General features: G+C 47.0%; 2 protein-coding genes across 5 annotated transcripts in view; one reads left to right on the top strand and one right to left on the bottom strand.

Moving 5' to 3' along the window:
- The window catches only part of C1H5orf52 (chromosome 1 C5orf52 homolog), a 12,109-nt gene extending 6,446 nt beyond the window's left edge, over positions 1-5,663 (bottom strand). The window contains exons 1-2 of the mRNA XM_044674303.1: positions 5,533-5,663; positions 5,075-5,183 (exon numbers count right to left, since the gene is read on the bottom strand). Coding sequence (XP_044530238.1) covers positions 5,075-5,183; positions 5,533-5,663 — 240 coding nt within the window. The remainder of the gene's footprint in view (positions 1-5,074; positions 5,184-5,532) is intronic.
- Positions 5,664-5,951: 288 nt separating this feature from the next.
- On the top strand, positions 5,952-17,168 carry DUSP18 (dual specificity phosphatase 18). Of its 4 annotated transcripts, none has more exons than XM_044674283.1 (3): positions 5,952-6,084; positions 12,571-12,681; positions 13,335-15,057. In XM_044674283.1, exon 3 carries the CDS (start codon positions 13,404-13,406, stop codon positions 13,968-13,970), a length of 567 nt encoding a protein of 188 aa, XP_044530218.1. In that variant the 5' UTR covers positions 5,952-6,084; positions 12,571-12,681; positions 13,335-13,403; the 3' UTR covers positions 13,971-15,057. The 4 variants fall into 4 exon arrangements, with proteins under 4 accessions (XP_044530218.1, XP_044530226.1, XP_044530210.1 ...); XM_044674275.1 differs by lacking the exon at positions 5,952-6,084 and adding an exon at positions 16,843-17,168 and having other exon boundaries at positions 11,550-12,681; positions 13,335-13,972; XM_044674291.1 differs by lacking the exon at positions 12,571-12,681.
- Positions 17,169-17,421: the final 253 nt, after the last annotated feature.

Raw genomic sequence — 17,421 nt, 5'->3', positions numbered from 1 at the left:
CTCCCTGCTCTCCTTTTCTCCCTCCCTTCCTTTCCCTGACCAACCCCTCCCAACTCACCCAGTCTCCTCCTCTCCTCCCCACCCCACCCTCACTTTCCTCCCTGCCCCTACAACCACTCCTTTCACTCTGCCTCCTCACCTATTGATCAGCCCCTCCCTCCCTCCCTCCCCACTCAATCACTCCTCCCCCTTCCCCCACTCACTCAACTCCAACCTGAATATCAAATAAGACTCCAGTAACAACAGACAACTCAAATAAAGGCCTAGAGGGAATTTAGTAAATATTAGACATCATATACCTTTCTGTTCACAAGACATTGAGAGATTCAAAGAAAAAAAAAATCCCTTCCTTTGAAGATGAACCCATTGTAGTCATAAAGATGTTTGAATGCATTTACAGAAGTTATAATCTGACATGGACAGATGTACAGGATTTAATGCACACTCTGCTAACAGAATGAGAAAGAAATAAGGTTCTTTCACTTGTTAATCAGGCCCAGGGATAGGGGGTGATTCATTGGTGGATTGAAGGTTCTAAAAGGGACCCAAATTCAGAGGAAGATTACTTACATCTATGTCAGACTAGGAATGCATTATTAAAAGCAATGAATTCTGTTGGGCCAGGTACTTGTGACTAAATTTGAAGACTTTGAAGCAGGAGGATAATGAGAAACCATTTTCCAGTTCATGGATAGACTTATTGAACTGGGATGCAGATATCTGGACCTAGATCTTTCTAGGGGAAAAAATGTTAGACACATAAGAACACAATTTGTAAAAAACTACTGTAGGGTGGTTAGGAAATATTTTATGACTAAATATCCTGACTGGTCCACTATGAACCTCAATAAATTAAATAGAGTAGCAGTTTACACTTTTGATAGCTATTAAAAGGAAGATAGAGAGGAAGCTGAATTAGTGGAGAGATTAAAGGAGAAAAATGAATTAAGGAATTAAAGGAACATGTAAAAGAAGGAGCTGTAAGACAAGAGGTCATAGCTCTTTTAAAGGAACACAAGAGGCAATCAGTGACCTTTTTTTTGTGGGAAGGCCATGTAGCTATGGATTGTAGAAACAGGAACCAAGAAAATAAAAACAGAAGCTGTTTAAGAAATAATAATAATAACAACAATAATAGATCCTCTAACAGGATCAGTGATTATAATAGCGTAAATTACAACTAGGACCATAATGCAGTATGCCAAGGAATCTGTTATCACTGTGAGGTAGAACTGAGAAATAATCAAAATGGCCAGAGATGTTGCCAAAGAAATCTAGATGAATGATGGTATTCAGGAAGGGAAAGGACCTCAAAGAGTCTGGAGGTGAATTTTAGCCTGTGATAAACTTTTCAGAACTTACTGCCTTATTGGTGTTGACTATTTCAGTTTGTTCCCCTCCCCGTAGCGAAGAAGTCTCTGTAAAACAATCTTGAATACAGATCTACACCCAGGAGACAAGGTGTATATATAACTTCCAGTGAACTATTCCAATAGCTATCAAAATTGGAGAAAAAGACTCTTGGATTCATTGCTCACTCACATGTAAAATGGGTACCTTCTATTGACACTGTCTTAACACATATATTGTATTTGTTGCTTATTTATTTTTAGATTTGTTTTTAAATTTACATATTAATTAAATCTAAAATATTCCATTACACAATGTCACTTTCAGTTACTATGTTTTGGCTACTAGCTATATGTTCTGTTACATCTGCTTGGTTTGTAGCCTCCTCTTATAATTTTGGGGATTGTGGTACTTCTTAGAATCTGCATTAGCTGTTTTACTACTGTTTGTAACAAGCTTTTACCTGGTGAAAAAATTGTATACATTCACACCATGGATCATGGCCAAGTTAGAAAGGAAATAGAACTTTTTTTGAGGGAAAAACCTTTGTGTTGTGCCTCTGTTTGCTGACACATTGTCACATGAAATGTGAACTATGAATTCCTGATTTTTAAATTTTTGTTTTTCTTATATTTGCAATAGGATATTTGATTTCTTCTTTTTTTGTACTTGAGTACATGGAATCACTATTGGGTTTTTTTTTGAAGGATAAGTTTATAATATTTATGAACCCTAATACCAATGCATATCCAAAAGCTTTAAGACTATGGAAACCTGTCATTGATAGTCAAGTATCATGGGACATTTATTAATAATTTTGTCTGATTTCAGAAGAAGGGATCAAAAAAGAGCCACTGCACAGTGCAAAGAAGCACAAGGTCAAGGAGACCAACAATCCCTGTAGGATTGTTCAGGATCTATGCCAAGACAGAGGACTTGTTTTGAGGTTCATGGAAGTAGCTATTTGACAAATCCAGATGCTGGACTTCCCCACCAGATTCCTATAATTACCTTAGTTTGGCTTTCATTTTGGCTCCCCTATCCCTGAGATTGAAGGTAAAATCAGACCAGGGAATCAGATTTCCCTTTTATCTCAGAATCTAGTCCTTTCTCTTTTATGGTATGGCAATTTTCTGTAGTCCTGGTTGCTGATGGGTAGGGGCAATATTGCTGCAATTGTCCTGCAGGTTTGTAAGACATAAATCACTTTAATTGGGCCTTGCTGGTGATTCAAGGGCCTGTATGGTTTTCATTTATAATTTTATACATGATATATACTTATACATATATATACATATATACATATATATATATATAATCCAGAATTTTTTCTCTTCTATTGTTTTTTGGGGGGAGGGTTTTGGTTTTCTTTTGGGAATTGATTCATATACCTCATAACTCGGCCATGTATCCTGGGGTGATGGTAGTGTTTGTCAACACCTTCCTTCAGCGGGGATTGTAAAATTATTCTAAAATCCAAAGTTTAAAATCTTTCAAAGAAATTTTAGGAAAAGAAAATTGCCAACACCCCAAATCAAGAAAGCAGATCTTTTGGAGAAGATATCATAAGGATATCTGTGGAAACCACATACTGCATCAAAAGATCCAGAGTGAACTTTGGGATATAATGAATTGAACTGAAGGGAGTTGAACATATCATTTATTCTAAATGTAAACTCTTATGCCAAAGGGGAGGGCCCCCTAATTGGCTTTTTGTCAATGTGTCCATCATCATTTTTGTTTTCTTTCTCTTTTCTTTTCCTCTTATCCCCAAATTGTTGTAATTCCCTCTAGGTAAAGTGCAATATTTTACACACTTCTAGTAAAAGAAGCTTTAGAGGTAAAAGCTGGTTATGTGAATTGATTCACTAGGGAGACTAAGCATGTTAATCTCCCAAGACCCCAAGTGGGGAGATTTTTAACATGCTTGTCTCCCAATAGAATCACAGAGGGGATTGTGTAAAGGGAACCCCCTCCCCCTAGAGTCGTCCAACCTGTGTCCCTGTGCTGTGTGACTCAACATCACGTGAATGCTCCAAACATAGGTCACAGGTGAAGAGTCCTAGAGACACAACCTGGAACAAAAGGTTAGGAGTCCAGGCCAAAAGAAAGGATAAAAGGGGGTGCGAGGGGATGTGCTCTCTCTATTCCCTTGGATGGCAGCAGTGGAGGCCTGTGGCTGAGAGAAATAGCCATGTGGAAAGACACGTGGTTAAAATTAGATTAGAAATAGGCTTTAATCTCTATCTGCTTTCTTTATTCAAGTAATATTAATAAACTCTATGGAAACTAAGAACCAGGAGTTTTTAACTTTAACAGCCCAGAATGGAGCTTTGGGGGACACCCATGTTCTGGTAACGATTGATTCAGGGGCAGTCAGAATGGAAGGAACCAGGAGACAGGGGTGTACTGAAAACCTAGAGCAAGAAAGTATCAAGGAAGAGAGGGATCAACAGTGTTAAAGACTACATGGTCTTTGTGAGAAGTGAGAGGTCAAGGAGAATGAGGGCTGAGAAAAGGCCATTGGATTTAGCAATAAGAGATCCCTGGTAAATTCTGTTGTTTTGTTTTGTTTTTTAAACCCTTACTTTCTGTCTTAAAATCAACAATGTGTATTGGTTCTAAGACAGAAGAGTGGTAAGAGTTAGGCAATGAAGGTTAAGTGACTTGCCCAGGGTCACATAGCTAGGAAGTATCTAAGGCCCGATTTGAACCCAGGACTTCCCGACTCTGGGCCTGGCTCTCAATCCACTGAGCCACCTAGCTTCCCCCTCCTTGTAACTTTGAAGAGAGCAGCATCTGTGGAATGATGAAGCTGGAAATCAAATTACATAGAGAAAAGAGGAGAGTGCGTGGAATGTGTGTACCTATATTCACCAGGATTGGAAGAGAATTTGGAGAAAATTGCATGTTCAGTGGGATGGCATCTTTTGGATACACACAGAGCTGGTCTGCCCACTTCCCTCCTTTCTGATAGATCATGATCTAGGACCACCTGTTGGCCTTTTCCCTCCCCCATAGCAGGGAGAGGGAGCAGGAAGAAGAGTTTTAACTGAGTTTTTTCCACAAGCCTCCAGACCAGCAAGAATGCCCAAGCCCTTGGCTTTCTCTTCCTTGAACAAACAGTTGAAACTCTTGCTGTGTCATTTGTACTGAGAGGGAAAATCTAGTACATTTTCCTGCCCGCCTGAATAGCTAAGGAGAACCAAAGCAGATCATCTCTTGCTACCTATCACTCTTTCCACTCATGCTTTTTTTTTTTCCCCCTCATGAAGTCATTGTATTTTGTGGAGAGTATTGGAAGAGGAAAAAAGCCTGGGCTCTGGACCTCCTCCTGCTCTATTTCCTGGTCGTGTGACTTTAAAGGCAAGTTGGATCCCTTCCCCAAGCCTTCAATAGTTTACCAGCCATCACTATAAAGTTCCCTGCTGGTCACAGCAGTCCTTTGAGAGAGGTGGTACACAAATGAGAAAAAAAGAGTCAGAGAAGGGCAACAATATGATAGAAAGCCACACAGCTGGCCCTGAAGTCAAGATTCCATCACTATTCCCCCAACTTTCACTGCCCATCTCCCACAATACAAAATCCCTATTTTCTGACCTGACTCAAAACAAGAGTTTGGGAGAAATCTGAGGCCCCTTTGCTTCAAAAAGTAAAGGAGAGGGCCAAGGAGGGAGAGGATGGGCACATTGTAATATAACCTTATAGCTAGTCACTACATTACCTCCAATTCAAAGATTCGCTGAGCACTGAGGTTGTCTCGGATAATCACCCTGGATAAGTGACTCTTAGGTAAAAATTTTTTCACAGCCACCTCACTGGCATTCATCAAGCTGGAAAGGGAAGGGCAGTATAAGTCAGGGATACCTTGGGCAAGGCCAGGGTCTCCAGAGAAGTCTCGACTATTCCCAGAGCTTCTCGGGTAAGCCAGGAGTAAGAGGGAAATGAAAGCATGAGCTGATCCGATTTCCTTTTGGAACCGAACGAAGCCCGGGGCGCATCCAGGAGCCCCCCTCAGAACCAGGGTTCGGGGGAAGTGGAGATTAAACAGGGTTTTGAAAAAGGCTGGAAAGTTTGAAGGGAGAGAATGTTTAAAATGTCTTAGGGAGGGGGCCTTAGGTGAGAGTCGAAGGTCGGGCTGGGTGATCCTTGGGGTGCGGGCTAGAAGGGGGCCAGAAGCACCTGAAGAGCACAGGTGACTGGTAGGCTTTGGGTTTCATGAATTCCAACCGGGGTGGCCCAACGGGTAAGGCCCGGTGCCGCTCCAGGGCCCGACGCAGAGCCTGCGCTTGTAAAGTGGGGTCCAGGGGCATGGCTGGGCCAGGCGGGAGGGTTGGCAGTTGAATGGAGCTGGAGCTGACACTGGAAACTGTTCGGCATCACCCGTCGCCTAGGAGACGGGCCGAGGAAAAACTGTTAGGGGGCTCCCGCCCAGAGAAAGGCAGGAATGTCCCCGGAAGAGCCTGTTGCCCGGGAAACGGACCCGGCCACGCTGGGGCGGGGGCGCATGCGTACGAGGTTGGATTGTCCCCGCTTAGGACGCCGTAGGCGGACGCGGCTCGTTGCCTAGGAGACAGGTGGGGAAGGGAGGGCACGATGGAGGGAGGCACGGGAGCAGTGTGTGAGGCGGCGGCAGCAGAGGCGGCGCGGTGAGCGGGCGGCAAGCGGAAACTTCACCACGAAGACGGCGGCGGCGGCAGCAGCGACGGCGGGATCGAGGAGGCTGGGAACAGGGTGAGCCCGGGGCTGAGAACGCTAGGCTGGCTCGGCCGGGTCCCAGGGCCCCGCCGGCCTTTTCGCCCCGCCTCCTGCCCTCTCTTTTCGCCCCTCCCGGTTACCCCTTCCCGACCCTTCCCGTCGGCCCCTTCTCCTAGGCCCGCCGTCCCTTCCCGGAAGCTCTGTCCTGCGCACTTCCAATCCCATCAGTCCCTTCGCTTCAAGTTCTTACCATAATTTTCCAGAAAGAGCCTCGCGGAGGCAGGACTTTAGCGTGCTCTACTCCCCTGCGTGGTTCCCATGGTAACCGGGGGCCTAGGCTCGCCAAGCTTCTCCTCGAGGGTCCCCATTCTCCCCAGAGTCTCAGTTTCCCCATCTGTACAGCGAAAGGCAGTTGTGCAGGAAAGGAAGCCAGCATTTGTTATGCGCCTACTGTATGTCAGCTATTAAGATTAGCACAAGGACTCTTGGGTAGTGTAGTTGGGAGTCATGTACGGAGCTGGGGCAGATGGAGAGGTGGGGGACTCTGTAGCAGAATCCAGGGCAATCCTGGTGTGTCTGCCAGCCCGGGCAAAGACGTGGAGAAGGGGAGATGAGGTCCAGAGGGAGGGACATTGTAGTGACCACTGACCACAGCAAGAGGGTTGCTGAACCGTCTGGGAGACTGCTATGGGCAATGCAGGCCCGCTGAAGTGGGGAAGGCAGCCTGCAGCCGGTGCCTTTGGGCAGCAGGAGGAGTAGGTGTCACCCACAGAGTTGAGGGGACTGGAAGGGGGTTCCCGGGAGGCCTCCACTCTGCCTCCATTCCCCCCAACCCATCTCCCAGCCTGGGTCTAGGCCCGCTCTGTCCCCTACCTCCATGGGTTCTAGCAGAGCCCTGTCCCTAGCCTCAGTTTCTCTCCCAGGCCAGGACTGATGGAATGACCTTCTCTGTGGACAAGAACACAGAGATTCTGCTTGCTGGCTTAGCCACCTTGTGTTATCTGGCCCTGGACCCCTGCAGAGCAGCCAAACCTAGGAGTAGCTGCTCTGCTCGGCTGGGTGCTTGCCCCCTACCCCATTCCCTCCAAGTCTTCCCTCTAACATAGCTGACAACAGCCCCCACATGCCCAGTCCTTCTGGCCTCTGGGAGTCTTGGCAGCTCTAGGGAGGTGGGAACCACTGAGGGAGGCCTCCAGTCTCCTCTGGGGAAAAGGTACCAGAACCCTTACCATGGCCTCTGCCAGGAAGGCTCCACCTCCAGGGACCTCCAGTGTCCACTGACTCATGCCCTGAGCTTTAAGGTTCTCACCAGGGGAGCCCATGCTACCCACCTTTGGCCACTGGGAAGCCAAAGAGAGAGAGGACTGGCCAGAGGGAGAATGTGGGGACCTCCCTGGGGAGAGCCTGGCTAGCTGAGGAACCTCACTCTAAAGCTACAGTGGACAGGTTCAGCAGCAGATTTCTGAGCAGAGGAGGCTGGGGGGCCTCTGTACAAGGAGGAGTGTGTGGGGGAGGGACAGAACAGTATGCCAAACCTCTTCTGACTGAAATGTAATGAGGATCATTGGGAAGGGTTTGCTCTGGACTCACAGCATTGCCTTTTTCCAAGTATAAGAGGCAGGAGGTATGCCAAGAGAGGCATTCATCTGAAAAAAGATCTGGGGTTTTTAGTGGGCCACAAACTCTTCATGAGTCTGTGCTATGGCAACTCAGAAAGGGGCTTGGAAGGGTGTGTGTGATAGAATGGAAACTTAGAGAGCAGGGACTAGCTAGCTTTTGTTTTCCTCTCCAGTGTGGAGGCCAGTGTGGTGCTTAAGTGCTTGCTAATGGGTTGAGATGCCTATTCTACTATATCCCAGTCAGACCATTTATGGTCAAATCCATGAACCCACTTTTCTGAAGGGCATTGATAACCCAGAGGTCTCCCACAGGAAGCAGCCATGATGGAGAAAGGCTTCCCCTTGTTGCTCTGTGAGGATCAGTGGAAGTAACTAGGGATATTTAATGTGGAGAAAAGAGAAGGCACAAGAACTCTCTTCAGGGACTCAAAAGACAGTGTGTGGAAGAAGGATTAAGCGTGTTCTGCTTGACTGCAAAGGGCTGATGGAACCAGGAGAAAGAGCGAGAAGGTACAGAGAAGCCAATTTAAACACAGGGGCAGGAAGCCCTTCCTCACCATGAGAGTCATCCCAAAGAAGAGTGGGCTGCCCTTCGAGGCCATGAGCTCCCTGTCCCTGGAGGGCATCAGGCCTACAGGACCAAGCCCTTGTCCGCAGGGTGTAGAGGGGCCTCATTCAGGCTAGGGTGGCCTCCGGAGCCCCGGGCAATTCTGGGGTCCTCTTGTCTATCAATAATCTAGCCAAGCCAGGTTTGAGGACACTCAGAGTTTTAGCCATAGCCCGTCCCCAGAGACCACACACCGAGTCTAGAGTTGTCAGGATCTGTGCTGGTGGAGAGAGGACCCATACCAACAAAGTGACAGGTCCTGAGTGTGGGGGTTGGAGTCCTTGTCAGTGGGTGTATCCCCAATCCCACTTCTGGAAGCCTTCCCTGACCACCCCATCTCATTTGGTTCCTGCCGCCTGGGTATCATTGAGAGACCTCCCAGTGAGGAAGGAGTGCCAACCCGGTCTCAGCTCTGCAGCTGACTAGGTGTGTGACCTTGGCCACCTCCCTGGACTTTCCTTCCCTTAAAATAAGAGAGTTTGAGCCACCATCCTAGAAAGCATTTTGGAATTTTTTTTTAATCACCTAAGTATTTAGACCTGTCTTATAGTTTAAGAAAGAACAAAAACAAAGAAAAAACTTGTCATCCCTGACATGGTAGAGCAGTATGCTTTGAGCCAAGAACCAGAAACGAGATGCCCATCATTTGGGGAATGGTTAAAACAAATTATAGAATGTGGATCTTATGGACTTTTGATGTACCATAAGAAAAAAAAGAACTCAGAGAAGTGTAGAAAGATTTCTTTGAACTGATGCCGAGTCAAGTAAGACAAACCACAAAAACAGTGTACACGGTGATAGGGGCATGCTGAAGAATTGACCGAGTTGGAGCGCTGCTTTGTTTGAACTACCTTGATTACTTACAGCAGGAAGGAAGAACGCTTAAAAGAGTTTCATTACCATGAAGAAACCTCTTCTCCTGGAGTTAGAGCAAGACTGAATGAGTATGGGCTTTGAGAAGACAGAAAATCAAGGTGGGACACAGTTAGCTGGGAGAGGAAGGCTCGATTTTAGAAGACTGATGAGGGCATACACAGAAGGGAGTCTGTGGGGCTGCCAGCCCAGCATGGGCCTCTGGAATATGCTGAAAAAGGTAAAGTATTGATAGAATCAATAAGTCCAAGCTCTCACAGACACTTTCCTATTACTCTACTCACAAACAGCTGAGTTGGCCCTGGGAAAGAAATTTCTCCTACCCATAGTTTCTTAAAGATAGCCATCCATAGTCTACCAACAGACCTTTGCGACGGGCCCAGAGTCCAGATTCCAGAAAGTATATGGAAAGACCAAAAAAACTAGATCATTCTCTGACCCAGCTCCACCCCAGAGAAAAGATGAGGGAATGCTCCCTCCTCTTCTTTCTGCAAAGATAAAGGGGACTGTGGGTAGGAGTGTTGCATAGACACTAGACAGATTGGCTGGTTTAGCAAGACTCCCTGTTTTCTTCATTCTTTGTTCTGAGGGATGGCTTACCAAGGAGCAGACAGGGAGGAATATATTCAGAAATCAAGGGGCAGGAAAAATGAAAGCTATATCGATTCTCAACCTGTTGGCTAAGACCAAGTATAAACACAAAAGGTAACACATGTAAGAAAAATACAAAATTCTATAAGATTCAATTATAATGTCCTAGTAATCACATTTAAAGTTTAGCATCTCATGTAGGTTATCTTAACTGATCCTTACAAAAACCCAATGAGGGTTGGTATATTATCTCCCTTTTGAAGATGAGGAAACTGAAGCAGCTTATACAGCAGGATAGAGTGTTGGGTTAGGAGTCGGGAAGACACAAGTTCAAATCCAGCTCTTGACACCTACTAGGTGTGTGACCCTAGGCAAGTCACTTCACCTCTGCCTCTGTATGTGAAAAGAATACCTCTAATAGCATTACTGACAAGTGGCCCTCTAGCCTCAGCCTAAAGCCTAGGCCATCTGGGGCACAATAAGTAGCCCAGTTGGACTGGAATAGAGTAGATAAAGGAAAATTAGTTTGGTCCTGGTTGGACTTCATCCAAATAACATCCCTCATCCAATTCCAGAAGGACATTGATGAGCTGGAGGGCAGCCTAGCAGGGGACTTGATGGTAGAAACTCTCCACATTAGGAGTGGAGGCCCCCTAAAGTAGGAGACTCCTTCAGCAGAAACTTTGGTGTGAAGTTGCTCTCAAATCCCTCCAAGGGGATATCGAGTCCAGAGAAATTGCTCTGTATTGCTGTATTCACAGCAAATACATCTGTGCTGCACCATCCCACAGGGTTGGGCCGGAGCTGCAGAAACGCTTTTGAATTAACTAGAGGTTCATGGGATTCCATCCATCCCTTTCCTTTTATAGAGGAGGAGGTGAGGCCCAGGGCAAGTGGGGACGGAGATAACTTACTGAGAATGAAGGGGTGGAGAAGAGGGTCACTGGTATTCGTTCCTATAGTAATTTAAGATTTACAAACATTCTGGCCACTCTTCCCAACAACCCTGAGTAACTCTGTATTATTTGCATTTTAGAAATGGGGAAAGGGTCACAGAAGTAAAAATCTGCCTGGGGAGGTGCCCAGTTGACCACATAGTATAAAGCCCAGATTGATGCCCAGGACGTTGTTCTCCTGCTTCGGTGCCCTTTCTCCTCTCCTAACCTGCTTTTCTGGTACAGAAAGTTTTCTTAAAACCCAAGAGAATGGAGCACAGAGGTCCTTCATCTTGCCCCCTTCCAAGGTTTTACAAGGTTGTTAGGGAGAGGAGCCTTTATCTCAGAGCCTTTCTTAACTCCTTGCCCTGAGGAGCCATTAAATTTGGGGGCCATCAAAGGTCAGTGAATCAGAATCCCCTTGACAACATTATCCAGCCTATGTCTAGGAAAAAGGAGTCCCTCTGCCTCCCAGGGCAGCCCAGGCCAAGGTTGGGCTACTGTCATTGTGAGGACATCCTCTTGGCATCCAGTCTAAATCTGTCCCTCAGCAGCTTCCACTCACTGCTATGGTTCTACCTTAGGGCCAAACTAGGGCAAATCTAGTCCTTGTCCCATAATAGTCCCTCCAGGGTTTGGCCTAGTGAAAGGTTTGGGGAGAATCTGCCACCATTATTACTTAGACAATCTCCTGAGCCTGGAAATGGGCTATCTGGTTGGGAGACAGAGGCAGCATCCCAAAGGAAAAGCTGAGGATGGGAGAGGACCTGGTGGCTTCAGATGCTGGCTCTTGGGGGGGTGGGGGGGAACTTTGGGCATCTGGCCTACAGGACCTTTCTGGTGGTGAATTCTATAAACCTATGGATCAAGTCACCATGCACTGCCTAGGCGAGTCTCCAATAGAGGAGTGTTCCCCAAGACCAACTGAGGCCTGTATAAAGACTTGGGTTTAACTAGTACCAAGCACCTGCTTTACCATAGGAGGTACTAGACTACTTCTTGGGGATACAGACACAGAACCAAGAAACACAACATGTAAATGGCTACGATTATCCAAGACAATGGAGCAGGAGAGACTCTTTGTAGGAAGTAGTGCCCAGATAAGACAAAGATGAGGAGACAGGGCTTCCAGGGCTGGCCTAAGGAGGTCAATTTGATGGGAGGCGTTATATTTAATGATGAATCATAATAGCCCAAATTTATTAAGTCCCTTCTGTGTGTCAGGGACTGTGCTAAGAGCTGTACAAGTACTTATCTCATTTGTCCTTCACATCAACCTTTCGAGGAAGATGCTATTATTATCATCCCCATTTTATAGATAAGGAAACTGAGGCAGCAGAAGTCAAGTCACTTGCCCAGGATGTCACATAGCTAGACATAAACTCAGGTCTTCCTGCCCCTGGAGCTGGTGCACTGCCACGTTTCAGGAAGGACATTGGTAAGCTGGAGAACATTCAGAGGACCATAGGCTGGGAAGGGCCATTTGAGGATTAGGCAGAAGAATTTGAGAATGTTTAGTCTGAAGAAGAGAAGACTTGGGAGGACAGAAGAGCCATTTTCTAGTATGTAGAAGAGGGATTAGACTTGTTCTTTTGCTCTGAGTTCTACCCACAGGAGCCAGTGGATGGAAGAAAGTTAAAAAAAAAAAAAAAAAAAAAAGCAAAAACTGGCTAAGCACGGGAGCCACCATGAGGAAGGAGAGGGGGCCACCTGCCGAGGTGGGTGGTGCCTCCTTGTCATTGAAACAAAGCCTGGAGGACTACTAACTAACAGAGGTTGTTGTCATTCAATCATGGTTGGGTCAGGAAGCCTGGAGTCTCTGCCCTCTCCAACATCGAGAGATTCTCAGTGACACTGAGCCCCTGAGGACACCCTTTCTCACTCCAGTTTCTTCCAGGTTCAAAGCATGAAGAAGAAAGCTGGATTTTACCATACAAGCCACCATTTACAGGGCCTTCTTAATAAATACCAAAGGTCTCTAGAAGCCGATTCTGAGGCCCACCCTCAGGTGATTCCCCAATCCCTGTCCTTGTTATACAGCCATGAAAACAGTCCATCCCAGTGGGCCTGCTTGCTTTTCTTCACACACTCTTCCCTAAAGACCCTTTGGTCTGGACCTCAGGGATCCAGGTTAAGGGGGAATCCTAGAAGAATCGCTTCTAGGCATGAGCCCATTGAGGGCGGGAGGAAGGAGGATCTGAAGGGGAGATGGGTAGTTGTCCCATTGTCCAGTGGGCCTGGAAGGGCAGGGATCAGCCAGGTTATGCTTTTTTTCCATGAAGCTCTGGGTGCGGGCCAGTGGTTTTGAGCTGGGGAATGATGAGATCAGAGTAGTGCATGAGGAAGATGGCATGGGATGCATGGCACAGGGTGGGCAAGAGCAACATTGAAGGAAAGTGAGGGTGTTCTAGTCAGCAGCAGGATGAGCACCAGAAACCTCAGAGGGTCTGGTCAGAAGGCCCGCTTGGCTAGGGTGGGAGGATTTCACAGGCCAGGGGAAGTCTGGGAGATGCCCCATGGAGAAGGCCTTGAATGCCAGCCTAAGAAGTCTGACTTTGGCCTCCCTGTGTGTGCACGTTCCCATTTACTGATGCTACTGGCTGGTGTGCTAGCCGGGGAGCTGCTGTGGTGACCTAACTTCTGTTTTCCTTCTCTCCTCAGTTTCCTTTAGACAAAGAGTAGCAGGAAGATGCAGCCCCCCGTCGTCGCTGGTTTATAAAGTTTGCCTTAATGAATACATCTTTGAACACTATTCCCATTCTCTTCAGGCAGCCTGCAGTCTGTGGCCTGTCCCAGATTACTAGCAGCCTGTATCTCGGCAATGGCTTGGCCGCTAATAACAAAGTCATACTATCCAGCAACAAAATCACCACCGTCATTAACGTGTCCGTGGAGGTGGTGAACACCTTCTATGCCGACATTCAGTATGTCCAAGTGCCTGTGGCTGACACCCCGCTCTCCCGCCTGTACGACTTCTTCGACCCAATCGCCGACAAGATCCACACGGTGGAAATGCAGCAGGGCCGTACGCTGTTGCACTGTGCAGCTGGCGTTAGCAGGTCAGCGGCCCTCTGCCTGGCCTACCTCATGAAGTACCACTCGATGTCCCTCCTGGACGCTCACACCTGGACCAAGTCCTGCCGACCCATCATTCGGCCTAACAACGGCTTCTGGGAACAGCTCATTCATTACGAATTCAAACTCTATGGCAAAAACACAGTTCGGATGGTGAACTCTCCCTTTGGCGTGATCCCGGATGTTTATGAGAAGGAGGTCAGAGTGATGATCCCGCTGTGATGGTAATTAGCTTTCTGCTATTCAGGGTGAAGGGTGCAAACATGTCAGTCACTCACTCTAGACCATGGTCTGACTTGAAAATAAACTCTTCAACTCAAGCTTTACACTTTGATCCATACCCAAAAGCGGATGAGAATGTGAGGTCAAGGAGTGAGCTCTGCTGGGGCTTCCCCCTTGAATCAGCATCTATAAAGAATAAAACTCAGTCACTTCAAAAGTCATCAAGAACTTAGTGGTCAAGAACCTCCATGGGCCCAGGCACAGCTCAGCCTGGATTCCCCAAGGTTAGTCAGGGAGAAGGGTTACTGAGCAGGGAAGTCGGGCTCTGGACATTTGCTTGGCAAAGAGAGGAGCCAACAGGAGGGAGCCTCTTGGAGCTGATCCGAGAAGGCTGAGGACAAAGTGACATGTTTGGAAAACTTGAGTCTGGCCAGTGACCATGTCCGCCATCTTCCTAAGGCCAGATCTATGCCCTTTCTCTCTTATTCTGCCTGTTGCTTCCCCCTCCAGTTACTTTCTGGTGAGTTCCATCCTTGAGAACCAAGAGGCCCTAACACTTGGGAGATTTGGGGGCTGACCAGTAACTGAAAGGGGACTTTTCCATGCCCTGAGCCAAGCCAATGTGCCCCTGCTCTCTTCCCTTTCCTGAGAGACAAGGTGGCCTCATAAGTGTCCAGAGGTCATTCCAGTTGTCTCACTGAAAGGAAACACTGCAGGAGTAACCCACTTCATCTAGACCTTTCCTAAGTACCCTCCTGAAGTTCATCTAACTAAGCCTTTCCTTGGCATTTATAATACCGGCTAGGTAGGTTAGCTAAGACCCAGGTACTCCAGCTCCATTCCCTTAAAATCAACAGCTTATATCTGTGCCTGCTGAAATCCATTTCAGGGAACCAATAAATGGTACCAAGTAGTCAGGCTGTGCCTGTACGTGGCCTCCTCTAGCCTCCCTAGAGGCCCTTTAAGTGGGATGATATCTAATGATCCGCTAAATGGGTTTCTAGCAGGGTTCTCTGGTGCAGTTTTTATCAGCTGAAAGATCTTTTACAGCAAAGGATCCTTAATAAAACATCTGAAATTTTAAAAATTGCCTGCCTTTCCTTCTTCCTGGATTCTGCTCCTCCCACTGACCTCCCTTTTAAAGGGCCAACTTTGAAAGCCATGATTCTGGCCCATCATCTTGGACAGCTCCAGACCTGAGCCAGCCATCGCCAGATTTTGTGATAGGGTCCCCAGAAGGGCCAAAGAGGGCCCAGAGGGCAAAACGGAGCCCACCACATGCCTCCTTCCTGGCTGGCGGGACCTGTTACACTTACGGAGTTCTCTTCTGTTTACCGTTGGTTCAGGGTTTGTGTAGACTCTACCGCAGCTCTGGCTTAGATTTGCAGTTCTTCATTGTTCAACATAAAAACCCAGTTTTAATGGAGGATCTTTATCCCACATACCTAATAAATCCAACAATGTGGCATAGCATCCAGAGACCTGGCCTTAGGAGCAAAAAGCCTTCATCTCTGACATGAGCTGTGGGATCATAAGCTTTCCCTAAGGTCTCCAAATTTACAGGCCTGCTAGTCCATTTTTCGGATGGAAAAACTAAGGCACAGGCTATTTGTATTTAGATGATTTGCCCAAGGTCGAAGAACAAGTAAGTGGTGGCTAGGATTCAAACCCAGTTCCTCTGATACCTACTCTAGCCCCTTCCCATTGTATCCCACTTCCTTAATGAACAGAGCTCTCATCCATGACAGAAGCCACTAAAACAGAATAATTAACATTTTCTCCTGGAGCTATAGGCTACCAGAGCTGTAAATGATTGCTCGGAAAAAGAGAGTAGTTTGGTTTTTTTGGAACCAGCATGGATAAAGAGCCAGGAAGACTTGAGTTCAAATCCTGCCTCAGGCCCTCGGGAGTATGGGACCCTGGGCCGAATTTCCGTTCCCTGCCACCTCCACCCAAAAGGACTTTACAATGACAAATTGCAGAGCAGATGCCAACCTGCCTTGGTAGAGGTCTCGGGAACTCTAGACACCAGTGAAGGCACTGGGCTGAAGGCAAAGTCCAGTGGCATAACAGAAAGAGCCCTGGATTTAATTTAAAGCCACTGGGTTCAATCAGTTAACAAATATGTATTAAGCACCTACTATGTGCTGGGCACTATGCTAAACACAGGGCATACAAAAAGAGACAAAAGACAGTCCCTGCACTCTAGAAGCTCCCACAGGCAAACTACAGGAGGGTTCGGGGTTCCTGTAGAAGGTGGAATTGTAGTTAGGACCTAAAGAAAGTCCAGGAAGTCAGTAGTTGGAGTGGAGGAGAGGAAGCCTTCCAGACATGGCAGATAATCAGAGAAAATGCCCAGGGCTGAGAAATAGCCTTACTCGAGAGATAGCCAGGAGATGTTGTCACCGTGTCAAAGAATATGTATTGAGAGGGGGAGGAAGGTGTAAAAAGCCTGGAAAAGGGAGGAGGGAGCCAGATGATGAAGGGCCAAATGTACTTGAGCCTGGAGGTAGTAGGGAGCCACTGAATTTTATTGAGGAGAGGGATGCCATGATGAGACTCAGTTTTGGAAAATCCTTTTGATGGCTGAATGGAGATTGGACTGAAGAGAGAAACTGGAGGCGGCCCGACTTCCCCAACAGCTTCTCTAATAGTCCCAAGTGTGAGGGAATGAGGGTCTACATCAGGGCGAGGGCGGTGTCAGAGGTCAGAAGGAGACATACCAGAACTCTAATTCTCTGCGATGGGTTTCTGGCATTTTGGCGAGGTCTGTTGGCTCCCTTTTCAGAATAATGCTTCGAAATACCCGAAGAAAATGCTGAATCTCCGGTAGACATTACTGAAAATGAAGATGCCATTTTTTCCCATCCAGGTTCACCGTCACCAGGGTCTTTCCAGTCTCTAATGAAAGCGACTCACATGGTGGTAGCACTTCATAATTTTTAGAAAGGAGCTTTTCTCAGAACAACTCTGAAGGTTGCCCATATTTTACAAAGGAAAAAGCTGAGGTTCTGAATTGAGAACCGACTTGTCCAAGGTCATACTGCCAAGAGCCAAAGCCAGAGTTTAGACTTGAACTCACGTCACCTATTGCGCAATCCTGGGCCCACTGCACTAACTCTCATTGCTTCTCTAATAGTCCATGATTTTGTGAAATTCTATCAAATTACAAACAATATAACAGTCATAACAATAATAAATAACTTGATAGCATCGAAAGTGTCCACAATGGCTCCTGCTTTTCCAGAGAGTTTCTGGATCTCAAATCAGGCCCGCACTAAAGGGGGCGGCCCTGCAGCAGAAGAGTGGCCAGACAGTCATGGGGTAAGGGTTGAAACATGAGAGAACTTGGAGGCAAGCAGGATCTGCTGATAAACCAGTTTTGAAATGGGGGGAATAGAGGTGCTTTGTTCCCGGGCTATGAGAAAGCTTCAGGGAAATCTGGTTCTCC

This window comes from Gracilinanus agilis, chromosome 1, assembly GCF_016433145.1.
Source record: "Gracilinanus agilis isolate LMUSP501 chromosome 1, AgileGrace, whole genome shotgun sequence".
Lineage (NCBI taxonomy): Eukaryota > Metazoa > Chordata > Mammalia > Didelphimorphia > Didelphidae > Gracilinanus > Gracilinanus agilis.
This window is presented reverse-complemented; position numbering and strand designations above follow the sequence as displayed.

What these genes read in the sequence shown, in the direction of transcription:
- DUSP18 (XM_044674275.1), top strand. Translation starts at nt 13,404, where the DNA reads ATGAATACATCTTTGAACACTATTCCCATTCTCTTCAGGCAGCCTGCA.